We start from the raw sequence: 17,423 nt of genomic DNA, 5'->3' as shown, positions 1-17,423 counted from the left end.
CCCCCCCCCAGAACTCCCAACCCATCTAAACCCCTCTGCTCCCTGTCCCCTGACTGCTCCGATCCCTCTCCCCACGCCTGCCCCCTGACAGCTCCCCCCCAGAACTCTCAGCCCCCCACCCTGCTCCTTGTCCCCTGACTGCCCCCTCCTGGGACCCCTGCTCCTAACTGCCCTCCAGAACCCCACCCCCTACCTGTACCCTGACTGCCCAAAACTTTCTCCACTCCCCCCAAAAAGCCCCCCCCCGTTTCTTGACTGCCCCCTCCAGAACCTCCCTGCCCCTTCTCCTGCCCCCTTACCCTGCTGCTCAGAACAGGGTGTTGGGCTCTGTGCGAGCCGGACACGTGGCTGAGCTCCCCAGCACAACAAAACCCGGTCCCTGGTCCGGACCGGGCTGCAGGGGAGAACTGCCCTTGTATCAGCACAAAGTGCTCTCGCTCCCGTTTTGCTACGCTGCATGGCAGAAACCGCTTCCAGTTGCAAAAGGGGAGGGCTGCACTTTGTGCTGAGACACTTGCTCAGAATGCAGGGCGGAGCTCCTCTCCAGCTGCTCCGGAGTCCAGCCCGGGACTTTCCTGCAGCCCTCCCAGCCGCTCGCTCTGCTCTGCCGGGGGAGGGGGAAATCCCGGACATTGTGAGTGCTTTACAAATTCCCCCCGGACGCTATTTTTAGTACAAAAAGGAGGACATGTCCGGGTAAATCCGGACGAATGGTAACCCTAGTAATACAGTATGTGGCATGTACAGGAAATGGAGCACTGGCCTATTCTGTTCAAACCATACTGAAGACCTTTAAAGTTGTATGGACTCCTTGCATGGCAGAACAGCTACAAGCCCCGTGGAAGAAGAGAAGAGATAGAAACGGACAATTTAAAACTCATATTGGACTAATTTTAGTTCAGTGTTTGAAAAGAGTAAAGAATTTTCAAAACCCAAGGATCAGTGAAGTGGTGAATTCTTCCTCAGTTGTATGGCTGTTTCATGATGTACAACAGCATTACTGGCTATTCCTATATAGGATATGTTTGTTATTTAATCATTTAATTTCTTAATATGTCTATATTTTATTCAATATTTTGAGTGTTTATTTAAGCCCTCTTTGACAAATTCAGAGCAGAACAAAGGACAAAATTAAAACCAGGGATCAAATCCTACACAACTGGACTGGGATTCAGGAGATCTGGGTTCAATTTCTGTCACAGACATCCTGTATGACATTGGTCAAGTCACTGAGTCCTGGTTCTTCAACTAACTGCATGTAGTGGCAGTGAGCCCATGTGGAGCCCCAGTGAAGAGAAGTGATCTATTGTGGGTGTACTGCTGCAATCGCACATCATCCGTTGCGGGACCAGGGTTTTACTCTCTCTATGCTTCAGTTCCCATCTATCAAAGGGGAATAAGATTCCATTTTTCCCATCCCTTAGTTTGTCTAGTCTAATTGGATGGTAAGCTTTTTGAGATAGAGGATGTGTCTTGCTAAGTGTATGTACAGTGGCTAACATAATGGGCCTGTAGTTGCTATTGTAATAAAAATAAATAATGCACACATAAAATTCCAAAGGAGAACAGCTCCCACTTTGACTTCAAGCCTACCCTTCAATTTTAATCACAGGCAAATCCTTGGGGAGTCTTTGGGAGGGAGAGAGAATTATTTTTATTCCCCTCAATCCTTCCTTTCTGTCATTCATTTTTTACTTATTTCAAGTGTCCACCTATTGCTCTAGGAATTTTTATAATAGATAAGGAAACACTGAAATCATTATATGTAATAAACTAAATCTCCCACCACTGGCATAGTTATGTTTTCCCACCACAGTAATCCTAGCTAATCTCCCCTTCCCTACATTATTCAATCCATGTCCTTCAAGTCATGCTTCCCAAACAGGAAGAGAAGAAAGATGGTCCTTTCCAGCATGTCGGGAAGGTTCACAAATCTGTGCTCTGGTAAACCAAGGGGGAAGTAAGTTCTAGAGTCACGGATCCCTCATGGAAAATGTCCTATCAGCAGGCCCTTCCTGTTTAAGCCAGGGCTCTCCAGCTACAAAAATCTTCACTGATCACAGATGAGATTGTGCCACAAGGTAAGGGAGCCAATCTCTCAGGTAGGCAGGTGGTTCCAAACCATTTGGGACAATGTAAATTAAAACAGACATCTTAAACTCCACCTGGAAACTAACAAGGTGCAGATCACAGGGTACTGCTGTTACATGATTAAAAGCCTAGTGGTTGGACTTGCAGCAAAGAACCTCTAGATGTGAACTATCTCTGGGCAGGCCATCAGGATGTCACTGAACAACAATATTAGGTGTTCTTTCCCCTTAAAGTCACTACTGTTCCTAGCACTATCTGGCCTAGGGAACAAGTTCAGAACCTGATGGTTCTGAACAGACCTCAGTTAGGCCTGGTAAATCTCATTAGTCTGACTATTTAAACATTGTTAATGCTGTCCCACTGTTATGCTTACTAGGACATGGATTCTACCACTGAATATTCCAAGAAGAGTGAAATGATTACTGAATTGGGAGAAAAAATGAAGAACGTCACCCTTAAAAAGAAAACCTTGGAGAAAGAGGTAAATCTTCCCTCATTCTTGGTGAAGGTAGAAGTGAGGGCTCATGCCAGCCCAGACTGTCCCGAAAAGAAAGACAGATTCAGCAAAACAACAAGACAAAGTTAGGTGATGTCTTCTATGGGAATGACTATGAAAATGATTTCTGAGACTCAAACTGTCCTCATCAAGGTCTGAATCTCTGTTTGGTCCCTGATGAAGAAGGTGCAATCCTCAAAAGCTTACCCATTTAATTCTGAATTATTCCAATAAAAGGCATCACCTATAATTTCATGATGTTGTTGTTTTTTATCATTCTAATTCCTGCTGAGATATGTTCCCAAATTTCTGGGGCAAACTCAGCAAAACAGTGCCCTTGATCTGTGGGTCTGGGTATTATATCCCTCTGTTAATCACCTTTTAAATTGGCCAAGAGGTTCCACTGGACTGTAAGTCAAAACTCCAGTCAAAATATTTTATACAGTAGAATCATTTACTCAGCAACCTTACAGATAGATAGCATGGCTGCTTAATTGGGAAGACTGCCAAGAACAAACTCAGGCAATGTATTTCAGTGACGCTAAAGAATGGGGATAAATGGCAGATACATTGCCGTATGCTAATAACAATACTGCATGCAGTGTCCATACCTTCTGTACTGGTCCACTAGGAGGAGCTAGAACCAAGCCCATTGTGGTGAAGCATTCAAGCTCCATTGCTAGTACTGTGGATGGAGAATACTCTGCACCTACAAATCCTGCCACCCTATCTTGTGCTGCACAGTGGTGGAACTTACTCTGTGTATGTTTCTAAATGGAATCAAATTGTTCTCCCACTTAACCTTGAACGGCTGGTTAAACTGACTTATCTTGGGAACCTGGCTTCTGATCCTCACATTTCATTCTGGATACCGCCTTATAAATAGGCTTTTATAAACATACCGTTTTACAGAGTGAATATGCCCCTGTAATGATACCAAAATATTGTTACAAGAGATGACAGTGCAGTTGGAGCTCTGAATTTCTTTAAAAGGAATGTCAGTTGCTGCAGTCTATTACTACTATAAAATGTCTCTTAATGTACCCAGGTTTGCTGTTCTCTCTGAAGAAAAGAGAAAATGGATTTGAAAATCAAAATAAATAAAAAAGAAATTAATGAACAGATCTGTAGCCAGCCCCAGGGGAGAGATGGGTTCCAGCAGGGGTTAGGGTCTAACAGGCACGCTTGATCCTTAAGGCCCAGATCCTGCCATTATCTCCATGCAGCTGTACCCCTGCATCAGTGCATGGATTGGGGCCTAAGATGGGAAGTGATAAAAATTGTTGAATGAACATAGTGATGGGCATGATACAAAAATCTGAACAAAATAAATTGGATACATTTGTTAGCTGTGCTTCCTTCTGGAGATACTGAAGTAATATAAATAATGTACTACCCAGGCTCTGTGCATCATTTATAAAGCAGTATTTTTTGGTTGGGAGTCTCTCCACTCAAGATTTGCTTGTGTGATTGATAGTTTTTCTACGATGTCTGTGTTAAAAATAAATTATACTTGAGTGGCATATATTCTCTCTCTCACGTACACTTTAATCACTGTAACTGTTTAGTTACACAAACACAGGGAAAGCATAGCAGCCATGAGAGAGTTAATTATTCGTGAGAAAGCTTCCCAAGATCAAGTGACTGAGGTGAGTTCAACATTATCAACAGTTACAGAAATTAGAGGTAGTAGATTGGGTTTTTTGGTCAGTATTAATATAATATACGGTTATATTAAAATAGAATATGACTTAGTTCTCCAGGGACAGGATTATCTCATACTGTGGGTGTGGCTAGAGAGTGTGATTGCCGTTTAAGCAGATGAACCCAAACTGGCTTTAATCTAGCTGGCTTGGGTTCTGGAGTGAAGCTGCGGTAGCACAGGCTGTACAGGCCCACCCAGAACTCTGGATAATTACTTTAAGGGCAAGCCTATGCTAAGCGTGGGCTGCTGCAGCTTCACTACTCCAGGATCTGAGCTAGCTAAATTAAAGTTAGCTCAGGAAAGTCTATTCGAGCTGCACACCCTGTGATTGTTCCTAGACATACCCTTTGTATTTGTATAGAGCCTAATATAATAGGGTCTCAGTCCTGATTTAGGGCCCTGGGTGCTAAGAAGAATACACTACTACTAACGGTACAATAAAAACAAGATGTATGTATCCGAGTGCTGCCGGCTTTGCACCTGCTGCTGTGCCCCGTTGAGGACACATATGCAGGGAACTTTGGGGAAGGAGTTTCAGTGCATAGGTACAATAACAGTTGGGTGTGTTTGGATGCACTGCACTAATACATATAAACCAAACTGTCTAATGAAGTCACACTGCTCTGTTGCAGGGAAGACAGCACTAGTGGTGCTACCCCATTCATTAACATAGTGACTTGCCTAGTTTAGACAGGCCTCCAGTTTCACTCTTCCTTTCTCTTTCCAAATTTCATGCCTTATCTGTAAAAGAGCTGTTATATTTTTATTGACTGTCAAGAAGACAAGGTGCAGGTAAGTCAGGATTCAGAATTGGATGTGTTTGCTTCCCAGCACCCATACTTCATTGCCACATGCCTCACCTCTCCTAGTTGGCTATAGTCCAGTTGGGGATTGCCTGAGGGAGTCAAACTTTGGTCATTTGCTCTCCACTCCCAGTCCCGATATACCCCTGGCACCAGGACCTGCAGAGAAGGCAGCCTAGAGCCCTGTCTGACATCTGTGTGCCATCTGGGGACATCCAATGCTGGGGGAATTCCTTGCATGGGAATTAAAATTAAGGCTACGTTTATATCATGGAGGTCATGGAAGTCACGGAATCCGACTTCCAGAGACCCCCATGACATTCTCTGCTTCAGTCCTGGGGGCTGCGGGACTCTGGAGCTGGCAGCCAGCGGGGCCCTGGCAGAGTTCCAGCAACAGGCGACACCAGCGACAGGGCGCCCCCTGCAAGTTTCCAGCAACAGTCTCCTGAGGGGGCTCTCCTTGGGGTTCCAGTGACAGGTGACAGCCTCGTGTGGGGGGACGGGGGCGTCTCAGGCAAGCGACTGGGAGTGTCCCATTTTCTCTTTAGGAAATATGGTCACTCTGCAGCTCCCAGTCACCTTGGAAAAGGCCCCCCTGCAGCCTCTAGCTGCTGTGGGCAGAGGGGAACCCCACAGCTCCCAGCCACCACAGTAGCAGGGGAAACCATGGAGCTGCAGCAGCAGGAAAAGTCACAGAGAGGTCCTGGCTTCCGTGAACTTTTGTTTATTGCCCGTGACCTGTCCATGACTTTTACTAAAAATAACCATAACAAAATCTTAGCCTTAATTATAGTGAGTCTCAGCTTCCTTTACATTGCCTGAGAGTCACAAAGGGAGTGGAGTTGGGGTGAGATTTTGCGCCATAATCTTTTTACATTTTACACTTCAAAAAGTTATATCAGAATGAGTAGAGCTCTGTGGATCAGTCACTTTTACCAAACATTTTAAATTATGGGATGTAGTCTTTAGGAAAACTTAAACATACTAAATAGAGGGTTTGAGTTATTAGTGCATTACTCCAGTTTTAGGTAAGTGTAACACTTCTAAAATCAGCAGAATTACACCAGTTTACACCTGGATTAACAAGTAGAGAATCAAGCACGAGACTATATTGTCCTAATTTTGACAAGCAAATTTTTAAAAAAATGTAGTGTGTTGAAGACCAAACTAATCTTTGGTAGATTGTGTGGTTTGGATAATAGTTGTAAAAATAGACTAATTACATTATGGAACTTGAAATCCATTATTATAGAAAAGGAAACAAGTTTAATGACTAATATTGGATTTGACCCAATTTTCCTTAATGGCACATTTATACATAGGATGCAGGTGCTGGTCAAGAGGAAACTGGGAACGGCACAGAACTGCTTGATTTGCTGAGAACAAAACTGGATGAATACCATAACCAAAGTGATGACCTCCATTGCCAGGTGAGGAAACCAGTATCTGACAGAATAAGGCCTTGGAAGTTATTTTTGTTGGAAATCAGTGTACAATACCGCTTTTTCACACTGAATTCTAGTTCCCTTCCTAAGTCTGGTGACCCTTATATACTCCTCTGGATATATGTACATACACACACAAACATAAACACATTCTGGTGGTGATAAGTAATGGCATTTTCTATTTATAGTGCTTGCCATCTGGGAGCCTCAAAATACTTTACAAATATTGATTTATGTCTCACAATACCCTGTAAGTACAAGCAACGTTATCCTCACTTTACAGTTTGGGAACTGAGACAAGTGACAAATAAAGGCTTGCAAAGACCACTCTCCTTTTTCAGGAAATCATGGCTGCCCTCTATCTTCCACTCTTCCATTCTGAGTGGTAGCTCTTTATTTCTGATGTTTAACAGGATACGTTTAAGACAGTAACTGTCAATGAAATATTTGTATTGTTTTTCTGAGATTACAAAACTGGAAAACCATCTGGTGCTAAAGGAAGAAGAATGCAAGAGGCTCACAGGAGAAAACGAGAAGCTTCAAGGAGATTTGGGTAGCTTGACATGCAAGGTACAAGTGTGATTGTATAGCAGAAACTCTACATGTTAATCTGACACAATGGAAAGCTGACATTTTCAGGACATTTGTTTAAATTGTATGTTTTTCCCCCTCTTCCAACCTATCTTATGTTAATAGTCTTCTTAGACTTGTGAACTCTTTGTCAGATCTCACAAGGTAAGCAGAGTCAGGCCAGGTCAGTACCTGGATGGGAAACCTCTAAACAACAGATAGCTGGGTTCGATATACTTTGATAGAAAAGCAAGCTAAACTGTGTGTAGAAATTTAGCATATGAGCCAAATCTTGCTTACTTTATTCACATGGTTAGTCCCTCTAAAGTCAGTGGGATTATCTGCATGGAGCAGGACAAATAGGATATAGCTGTGGAATTCTCATTAGGGCCAGTGGGAGCAACACATACAAATGCAGGGCCTATGGAGATGAGAATGTATTGCTTTGTGGAAACCTTCTTTTGCTGTTTTAGATATTACACAGCAGCTAATCGCTTGATGATTTTATTTTGAAAGGTAACATCATATGAGGAAATTATTGAATGTGCTGACCAAAGGCTTGAGATAGCAAGTTCCCAGATATCATAGTAGGTTGACTGAACTAATTACTTGAGTTCCTTTATTTTGCAGAGGGGTGTGTGTGTGTGTGTGTGTGTGTGTGTGTGAGAGAGAGAGAGAGAGAGAGAGAGAGAGATATTTTCTCTTGCTTCCCTTATTCAGGGAGACAATGAATAAATAATGCTCCTTGATATGACAGTATTTTTATATTTTATAATTACTGAAATGTGCTAGATCCTGTACAACATAAAAAATGAGAACAAAGATCAGTTGTTTTGTACAGTACATATCACCAAAACTAAAAGGGTAGGCCTCCATCCTCTGCTGCAGTCATGAAGTAAACAGTGAATCTTTGGAAGGGGATTGCAAACGTGGTCTTATCTTGGTAAAGATGTGTCATGGAGCATTCACCCAATGTACATTAGAACAGCCTAAGGGTTGGATCCCACTTACACTAACTGCAGTGGACCAATTTACAATTTATTGGCTTACATCTGTCCCAAAGAGTTGATATGACATCTGCAGATTGTCAGAGTGCAGGGGAGCCGCCTCTGTTGGCTTTGGCCATGCTCCCTACAGTGGCAATGGGAGAGGGACATAGGAGCTGTTACTGCTGACTTACATTAAGCATCCCATTAAAATGGGAGCCTTTCCCAGGCCTGGCTATGCCTAATTTAGGGCCAACTTGCACCATTCCAGTTGAGAACTGGGATAAGAGCTTTGCAATATATACAGCTTGGGGCTTGTATATTATTTATAACACTTTTTGGTATCAATCTTCTCCCCAAAACCAACAAACAGAAACAAACCCACCAACACCAAATGGAAGTTGGAAATTTTTTTTAAGTGTGGCTATTTGGAGTGCTTCAACCATTGTGGTACACTTCCTAATGTACTTGAAAGAGTCATGATCAGTTCCATCTTTCTCCTTAACAACGACAATAAAATTATCTAGATCACTTGATCTTTCAACAACTATCTTCTGTTTCTATTTCTTCTGTGTCTGACAAGTACATTGAAAGTGGTCAAGCTGACAGCACATTTATTTCTCATCTTCTTTTTATTTGTTTAATCTTCAAACAGTTATCACTATTCTTTAGACAGAATAAAAATCTAGATGTTTTTGAGAAAATGTTGTTGCAGTATAACAGCAACAATTCCTTTCTGGAAACTAAAACTCTTAAGGCTGTGATTCTCAAAGGAACACAAGACAGTTAGTTGCCTGAAATCCTAATGAATTTTATGGGAGCTCAAAGTTTAAACATCTTAAAGTGCTTTTGAAAATCCCAGCCTAAATGCCTAATCATAACACCATTGAAGTCAATGGGAGATTTGCCATTGGATTTCACTAGGAGCAGGCATGGACTCCTAGGGCCCACTCCTCTGAGGTGCTGAGTGCTCCCTACTCCCATTGATTTTCAGATGACATCATATCCTGTAACAAATTTATTTTACTGTTACAAGACAGGAAATGATATGGTAACAATGACAAGGCCCAATCCTGCACTATGCACAGTACTTATTATCATGAGTAGTACAAAGTACATCAGCAGGTCTGCTAAGGGTAGTAAACACCAAGCTCTGTAAATAAGGTTCTCAAGACTGGTCATTGAAGCTTTGATTCAGGGCAGCACTTCAGCACATGCTTTTAATGTTAAACATGTGCTGGACTGCTGCCCTGAACCAGGGCCTGAGTTTGTAAAAACATGTAGTAGTTTAAATATATAAGAGATAATAAGGTTATTTAATTCAAACCTATTTCCAAAGGCTAAGATATATCCCATATAGATTGCATGGGACTAGTGGTGTCAGTTATATCACAGAAATATGTATTATGGACTATCTTTATCAATCCAGTAAGTGTCAGAGGATTTCATATGGGGGGGGGGGGATTAAAAACGCAAGTTAAAACTTATATTTCTACTTAAGTCTCCCATTGTCTGGCAAGTAGGGACATTCAATATCTATTTCTGGGCCTACTACAATTTTAAAACATGCTTTATTTTCCTGTTATTGTTTTCTAATTTGAGAAATCCAACACAAGACAGGGAAGACTAAAAAGCCTCTATCAAACACTTGACTCAGGGGCTTATTGACTAAAACCAACATTTTCAAAAGTGGCCTCAGATTTTGAATGCCCAACCTGAGATGCCTTGGGCCTGGTTTTCAGAGATGCTAAAGATCTGCAAATCCCATTGACTTCAATTAGAATTGTGGGATCTCATGACTTTGAAAATTAGGTATCTCAATTTTGGAATCCAAAAATTTTGGCAACCAAAACAAAAGGCCAATTCTGAAAACTTTGACTTAATAGTATAGTAATACATGTAGTGAAGTAATAAATAGTAAAATGTGTGTTCTGTAAAATATATGCTTTATTGGGAAAATCCCATTGTAAGATTTTCCAATAAGACCTATTATTAGTTATAATGATTATATACAATAGTCATTTACCTTTTAGAAAAGTCCTATAGAAATATAATAGGGCTGAAACTGACAGGATTCCATAGACATTATATGGCTCTATAGAATTACTCTAGAAAACTATAGAATTTAATAGAGAATTATATCGCTGCTATTGAATTGTATGGGTTGATCAGATATGTATTTATTATTATTATTTAGAGACCCCAACTGAGATTTGGGACCCATTGTGATAGGCACTGTGTAGTCACATAATAAGACACAGTCTTAACCCCAAGTACCTTACACCTAGATCTTCAATGTTCCAGGGTCACCTAACTCCCATTGAAATCAGTGAGAGTTAGATGCCTAAATGCCTTTGAGGAACTGGGCCTTACATTCTAAATAAATAAGACAGAAAAAGGGTGAGAGGAGAAATTGAGGCACAGAGAGATAAAGTGACTTGCCCAAGTTCACACAACAGGTCAGTAGAACCCAGGTGTCCTGATTCCTGGTCCAGTACCCTGTCTTGTAGATTTCCTAGCCTGGTTAAAAATTCTATAAACATGTTATAATTCTCTCTCAAATTCTATAGGCCTTCTCTATAAAAGCTATATTTAATTAATAAAATGCATCCAATTACAAAATCAAGGTGCATGTATAAAGATGTGTAAGAAAAAACAGTTTATACAACTTTTAAAGGAAGAGATTTTCCCCAAAAACAACTTAAATATTAACTCACCAACTCCTCACATATGCACTTCCACCCCCACTCAGGCAGGCAATGTGTCTTAAAGGTCAACATACTGTGGTTCTCTGGGTTCACCAGAGGCAAGAATCTTCCTGAGTTGAGTGATGTTCAGTAAGAACAACCTGTTAACAGTTCCAGATATTTCATTCTAAGAACTGATATCTGGAGTGCCTCATCTAATTTCATCTATTGAATTCTAGCGTAAATCTGCCCTTATCAAAAGACTTTTCCCCCAGCCTAAGAGGAGGAGCCACTAAACCCAGGGTTCAACTGATCGCGGGGGACAACAAATGATTAAGCAGGGACAGAAGTGAGGGTCATAGGTTCAAAATCAGGGATTTGGAGGGGGACACCAAGAAGAGAACCCTGGACAGTGTCCGCTGCTCCTCAAAGATGGCTAGGGAGCCACCATACGCTGCCCAGAGGAACTCTGCCTGGATGCGTGAAACAAGGGAGAAATAGAAGTAGGCCCCACAGTGGCAGAGTACCTTCCCATCCTCCTCCTGGTATCATAGATAGCCATTTTGGCCAGTGCCAGGAGGAGGTTGATGAGGAGGTCTTTTGACTTCATGGGGCCACGGACAGGGTGTGCATATATGAAAAGGTGTGGGGAAAAGTGCAGCCGGAACCTCAAAAGGAGGCTCTGGAGGAGCTGGAAAAGGGGCTGCAACCTGGCGCACTACAGATAAATGTGCGCCAGGGTCTCCCTCACGCTGCAAAATGGACAGGCATCAGGGATGGGAGTGAACTGCGCCAGGTACACGCCCATGCTGATGGCTCCATGAAGGAGCTGCCAGAGCTGATATCCCTGGCAGGCCCATGGGACTCATCTGATTTCAGCTCCTGCTACCAAACACGAGAGGAGAAGAAGTCTCTAGGTAACTCGGGCCCAAACCTCCCAAGACTTTAGGCCTTGGTTCAGAAAAGCACTTGAACATGTTCTCATATTTAACCATATGAGTAGTCCTGCTGAAATCAATGGGTCTATTCAGGTGTTTAAAATTAAGCACATGTTTAAGTGTTTTGCTGCATCAGAACCTTATACACCAAAGTTACCACTTTGAACTGAATCCAGAAGTAAATAGGAAACCAGTGTTGTTCCAGGAATATTGATGACTAACCCTGCTCAATAGCCAAGTAATCCAGTCTTGAAGTCTCAATGATATGAATAGCCATAGCAAGGTCCAGATCTAACAGTAATAACTGCAGGTACAAAGCACTTTTGGCCACCAAAGGCACCTGAGATTCTAGGAGCAGTTGGGGACCCAAAAGCACCCCCGGTTGTGAACCTCTTGGACAAAAGGTGGGACGACACCTCTTCAACAGTGATTGCAGGAATCACCCCAGCTATACCCCCAAGAATTCTCTCTATCCCACAAGCATTACCTCCATCATGTTTGAATTAATCTTCAGCTTGTTCTCATTCAAGTGCCAATCTCAGCCAGGCACTGGGAACACAAATACAGCACATCATTCTGAGTTGAAAGAAAAATTAGGCAGACATAAAATGTAATGTTACACTGATGACACTGCTGCCCAAATTGCCTTCTATACCCCCTTCAACCCACCCACCCCTATTCACCCAGTGGCTTCACATACAGTACATGCAGAAGAGACAGTTTGAGAGTCTTAATTTCTGTACTGCACCTAAAAAAAATATTTTTACTGAAAAATAAGGATATATATGTGTACAGTATCTATCCAATATATATATATCCTTATTTTATATATAAAATGATATATAAAAACAGTTACATTGTCTCTTGTTGACAGTTTAGAGAAAAGAAACAAGCATCTGGAAGACTTAATAAAGAAGTTCAAAATGAAAGCAAGAAAGCTGAGGTAAACATCATATAGTTCAAATCCCGGAACAACAGGTTTAAAAAAAAAAATCAACCCTTTTTATACTAGATACTATGAACTGAGGGCCCTTTTTGCAGGAAAAAAAATTATACAACTAAACACTGTCATGGTCAGCCCCTTCTAGCTGAAAATAACTCTTTTTAATACAAAGTAGCATTGCCGATTTTGGTTGTATGTATTCATGGAGGTTTCATCAAGTGACATAATAATCTTTAATTAAAGATTAATCTTTAATTCCTGGAGACTCCAGAACAAACCTGTGGGGTTGGTAATCCAATACAAAGATGTTTGTCCATATCTCTTGGATAAACAATCACATCTTCTGTAGGTGTCTTGACAGGGAATTCCCAATGCTCCTTTGATTCACAGAAATAGTATCAGAGGGGAGTTGTATCATATAATCAAGTTGTGATAATAATGACTACTGCTACTGATTGGCTTATTACACCTGTGAACTGAGCACACAGCTAGTCTATGCTAAAACATCCTACTATTAGTGTTTCCTGTCAATGTCCCCTTACCTGCTTGCTTGTTTAACACACTTGTTATGTTTTCTTTTAGACTGTGAGGTCTTTGTTACAGGGTCTGTCATTTACTGTTTATACAGTGCCTAGCACAATGGGGCCCCAGCCTAATTGAGGCCTTCAAGTGCTACAACACTATAAATAACAACAATCAACCTTTCCCTAGGGCTATACAGGCTATCCCAGCTCTTCTCAAACATGCCTTCCACCCCCCATGAGTTAGAATACACCTCTAGCAATTTTAGTAGCAGCACCATACAGTTTAGTGTCCATTTATAAATTGATATGGGGCAGCGGTCAGTTAATTCAGTTAGAAAAGAATTTTCATCTTTGTTGTCTAAAAGATGTTAGGATATCATTCCAGGTTCTAGCACACCAAACAGGAAACCTCCTATGTCACAGAAACAACCTATCTTTGTAATTTCCACAGGCAAAGATGTTGGCCGGCTTTTCCAAAAGCCATGTCTGAGGTAAGTCAAAGAATGTTGCCAACGATTGTTTGTAATCAAAAGTGACTTATTTTCAGAAAAGTTGGCAAAATATATCTGTTTGGATATTATCTGCTGAGAGATACTTGCCCCAATAACCAGGATTTAGAGCAGGGGTTCTCAAACTGGGGGTTGGGAACCCTCGGGGCTCATGAGGTTATTACATGGGGAGTCGCGAACCGTCAACCCCCACCCCAAACCCTGCTTTGCATCCAGCATTTATAATGGTGTTAAATATATAAAAAAGTGTTTTTAATTTATAAGGGGGATCGCACTCAAAGGCTTGCTATGTGAAAGGGGTCACCAGTACAAAAGTTTGAGAGCCACTGATTCAGAGGGTCTTATCCAGTTTCAGATTAGACTTTATTGTAAATCAATGCATAAGAGCATTTCAATACATTAAGAATGAGAAGTTAAAAAAAAAACCCTAGAGAAATCTTCAGACTGTGATTTATGTTTTTTCCTATAATTTACAGGGTCAAGCCATTCAAAAATCAAATGGAAACAATGTAGATACTAAAGAACAGAAGATGAAATATTCTCTCTGTCACTGTCAGAGCAGCAAATTGCATGTGTTCGAGTGATGTCTTACCATGGACAAAACACTATTCATTTTACACCTTTCCTTTGTATATAAATTACTGAATTAACAATGGGAGAAAACTGAAAGTTTGAGGGCAGCTTTTGGATGCAGTGGATTCATTCCTGAGTGCTTTGCATACTGGACTGGGGAAGGCTTTTCCCAGTTTCAAACTCAATATATATCTTGCATTTTGATTAATAGTAAAAAATTCCTACCAGTTTGACGTTGGAGAGCCTGGTAGTTGACAAGCCTGGGATTATTTATGTGGAGAAGCCAATGCAGGTATCTCATTCTATGCCTAGCCTATCTGTGGTGGGGGATTTAAAAATAAACTCCAACTTTAAACTGGGAGCATTTGAAACACTGCAGGTTATACAAATGAGTCTGCATGGAATAATGTAATAAGCAGCTGCAGGTTTAAGGCTCAATTATGCAGTGCCTTCTGGAGGAAATTAATAATTGTCTTCAGAGCAGGGTTTGGATACTGTGCAATAAGACCTGGGGCCATGCACTGAACTATTAATAGAAAACAAAATGTTGAATAGCTGCTTGTTAAGTAAGCACCATCCATCCTGAGCACTGAATGAAGCAAAAAATAGTATGTGGTCATGCAGTTAAATACTGTATCATAATGAATGTGTGCAAGGAGAACAAATTAAGGTTGAATTTTTAACTTTTGAGTAGTTGACTTTGCAACCGTATTAGTGTTCTTTTAACGTAGTTTGTTTAATTAAACAATTCACTCATCATTATAATATTAAGAAAGTTTAATTCTCAACAGTATTCAGAGAAACTAGGAATTGTTTTGAAATATATTACTAAATAGAAAATTTGGCATCTCTGGTTCTTACTAGTTTGCAGAAAATCAGGCCTCATAGTTTTGCTAGATGGTTGGCTGTTTGAAATTACAGCACTTTTATATGCAAAAGTACTGTAACGCATATGGGCCCTGACTCAATTCTCACAAAAGTCAACAGCCATCTTTCCATTGACTTCAAAGGACATTGAATCAGGCTTATAGGCCCCAGTTGAAAAGTACATAGGCACCTGCTTAACTGTGATAAGATGTAAGCACATTACGCATTTATTCCTGGCAAGTGCGCAACACATGCACACACAACTCATATTGATCCCATGGTTTAAGAAACAAAACACCAAATACCAAAAGTTTCACAACAGAATCATGAGAGTTAGCAACACTGAACAAAGCCCTAATCTGAGCTTCTGGAGATGTCGGGTCCTGGTGAGCGACACACCATGGAAAGACCCAGTGCCTGACATGTCCATTTCATCTATCAGTATCCTGCCCCAAAGAGATGCCAGGTGCCACCATGGGACATGGACAGTGGCATAGCCAGGTCCTAAGTGCAGGGGGAGCAAACCTAAAAAAGGCGCCCCCCATACCTCCTCCTCTGGCCGGCCGAGACACACCCCCCCTTGGCTCCTGCAGCCACGCTGCGCCCCTCCCTTGGAGGGGCTCGGGCCGGGGGGAGGGGGCCAGGACCGGGCTGGCAGCGAAGGCTAGCTGGGGCTGGCAGCTCCCCCCGGCGGAGCAGCAGGCACAGGCTTCGGGGAGGCCGGAGGGCTCCTCATGGCAGAGATGGGGGGGGGGAAAGCCGCAGCCTCCGGCCGCATTCCGGGAACTAGGACTGCCGCCCTGGGGCCAGAGCCGTTGGGGCCGGGGGTGTTCGGCCGGCGCCGCTCAGCCAGGGCCGAAACCGGGGCCGGCGTACTCGGCCGGTGCCCTGGGGCCGGAGCCACCAGGGGTGCTCAGCCGGCGCCGCCGGGGCCGAGCCGGAGCCTCCAAGGCTGGGAGAGGGCCTGCGCCGCGGGGCCCAGGCCAAGCCGGAGCTGCTGGGACCGGAGCCACCAGGGATGCTCAGCCGGCGCTGCTGGGGCCGAGCCGGGACAGAGCTTCCAGGGCCGGGAGCAGGCCGACGCGCTCGGCCGGCGCCATGAAGGCTGGGACCGGGCCAGCGCCGCGGGGCCCGGTCCGAGCCAAAGCCGCTGGGGCCGGAGCTGCCAGGGCCGGGACCAGGCCGGCGCCCCGGGGCCGAGCCAAGCCAGGGACGCTGGGGCCAGCCGGAGCCGCTTGGCCAGGACCAGTGGGAGCCAATCGGCCTGGGCCGCATTGCGTCTTGTCTCGTCTCCCCGGAGCCCTCCTTCTCGCATCTCCCCCCAGCTTACCTGCTGCTGCCACCGGCCTGCCCCCTGCTTGTTTTTAGACTTCCCGCGAACGTGTGATTCACGGGAAGCAGAGGAGGGGGAGGAGCTGGGGGCGGAGCGTTCAGGGGACGGGAGGAGGGGGAAGTGAGCCAGGGAAGGGGTGGACAGCTGCAGGGCCCTTTTAGGCACCGCTTTTCAAAAATGTGTTGAGGGGAAGCAACTGCTTCCCCTGCACTCCACTAGCTACGCTAGTGGACATGGACCATCTTGGGTGGAGAAGCCAGTGCCTGGGAGTGGATGGTGGGGGGGGGGTTCACACTGTCCTGCCTTGATTTAACCCAGGGGTTCTCAAACTGGGTGTCGGGCCCCCTCAGGGGGTCACCAGGTTATTACCTGGGGGTCGTGAGCTGTCATCTTCCACCCCAAACCATGCTTTGCCTCCAGCATTTATAATGGTGTTAAATATATAAAAAAGTATTTTTTATTTATTGGGGGAGTCACACTCAGAGACTTGCTATTTGAACGGGGTCACCAGTACAAACGTTTGAGAACCACTGATTTAACCCCAATGAAGGGTGAGCCCCCAGCCAGCAGCATGAGAGTCTTGGTGAGTTATGACATGTGTGTTGGGGTGGGGTTAGTTCTCCCCACACACACACATGCAAAAAAAGTAGGGCTGGCATTAATAAATGCAGGCGGTGCTGCATTTAGAACAGAAGTGTGGGTTATCTCACTTTATTAAAATGGACAAAACATAGTCATGGCACCAGAAGTCACCTCCTACAAGACAGGCCCAACAAAGAAAATAACAGAACACCACTAGCTGTCACCTTCAGCCCCCAACTAAAACCTCTCCAGCGCATTATCAGAGATCTACAACCTATCCTGAAAGATGATCCTTTACTCTCACAGATCTTGGGAGACAGACCTGTCTTCGCTTACAGACAACCCCCCAACCTAAAGCAAATACTCACCAG

At 43.4% G+C, this 17,423-nt stretch overlaps 1 protein-coding gene across 1 annotated transcript in view; it reads left to right on the top strand.

The window, feature by feature from the left end:
* Nucleotides 1–13,253, top strand: part of CAGE1 (cancer antigen 1) — a 28,984-nt gene extending 15,731 nt beyond the window's left edge. Inside the window, exons 8-13 of the mRNA XM_034759556.1 lie at nucleotides 2,468–2,572; nucleotides 4,156–4,236; nucleotides 6,418–6,525; nucleotides 7,627–7,697; nucleotides 12,596–12,664; nucleotides 13,247–13,253. Of these exons, the coding sequence (XP_034615447.1) occupies nucleotides 2,468–2,572; nucleotides 4,156–4,236; nucleotides 6,418–6,525; nucleotides 7,627–7,697; nucleotides 12,596–12,664; nucleotides 13,247–13,253 (441 nt within the window). The remainder of the gene's footprint in view (nucleotides 1–2,467; nucleotides 2,573–4,155; nucleotides 4,237–6,417; nucleotides 6,526–7,626; nucleotides 7,698–12,595; nucleotides 12,665–13,246) is intronic.
* The last annotated feature ends 4,170 nt before the right edge of the window (nucleotides 13,254–17,423 follow it).

The sequence above is a fragment of the Trachemys scripta genome, chromosome 2 (assembly GCF_013100865.1).
Source record: "Trachemys scripta elegans isolate TJP31775 chromosome 2, CAS_Tse_1.0, whole genome shotgun sequence".
NCBI lineage: Eukaryota > Metazoa > Chordata > Testudines > Emydidae > Trachemys > Trachemys scripta.
This window is presented reverse-complemented; position numbering and strand designations above follow the sequence as displayed.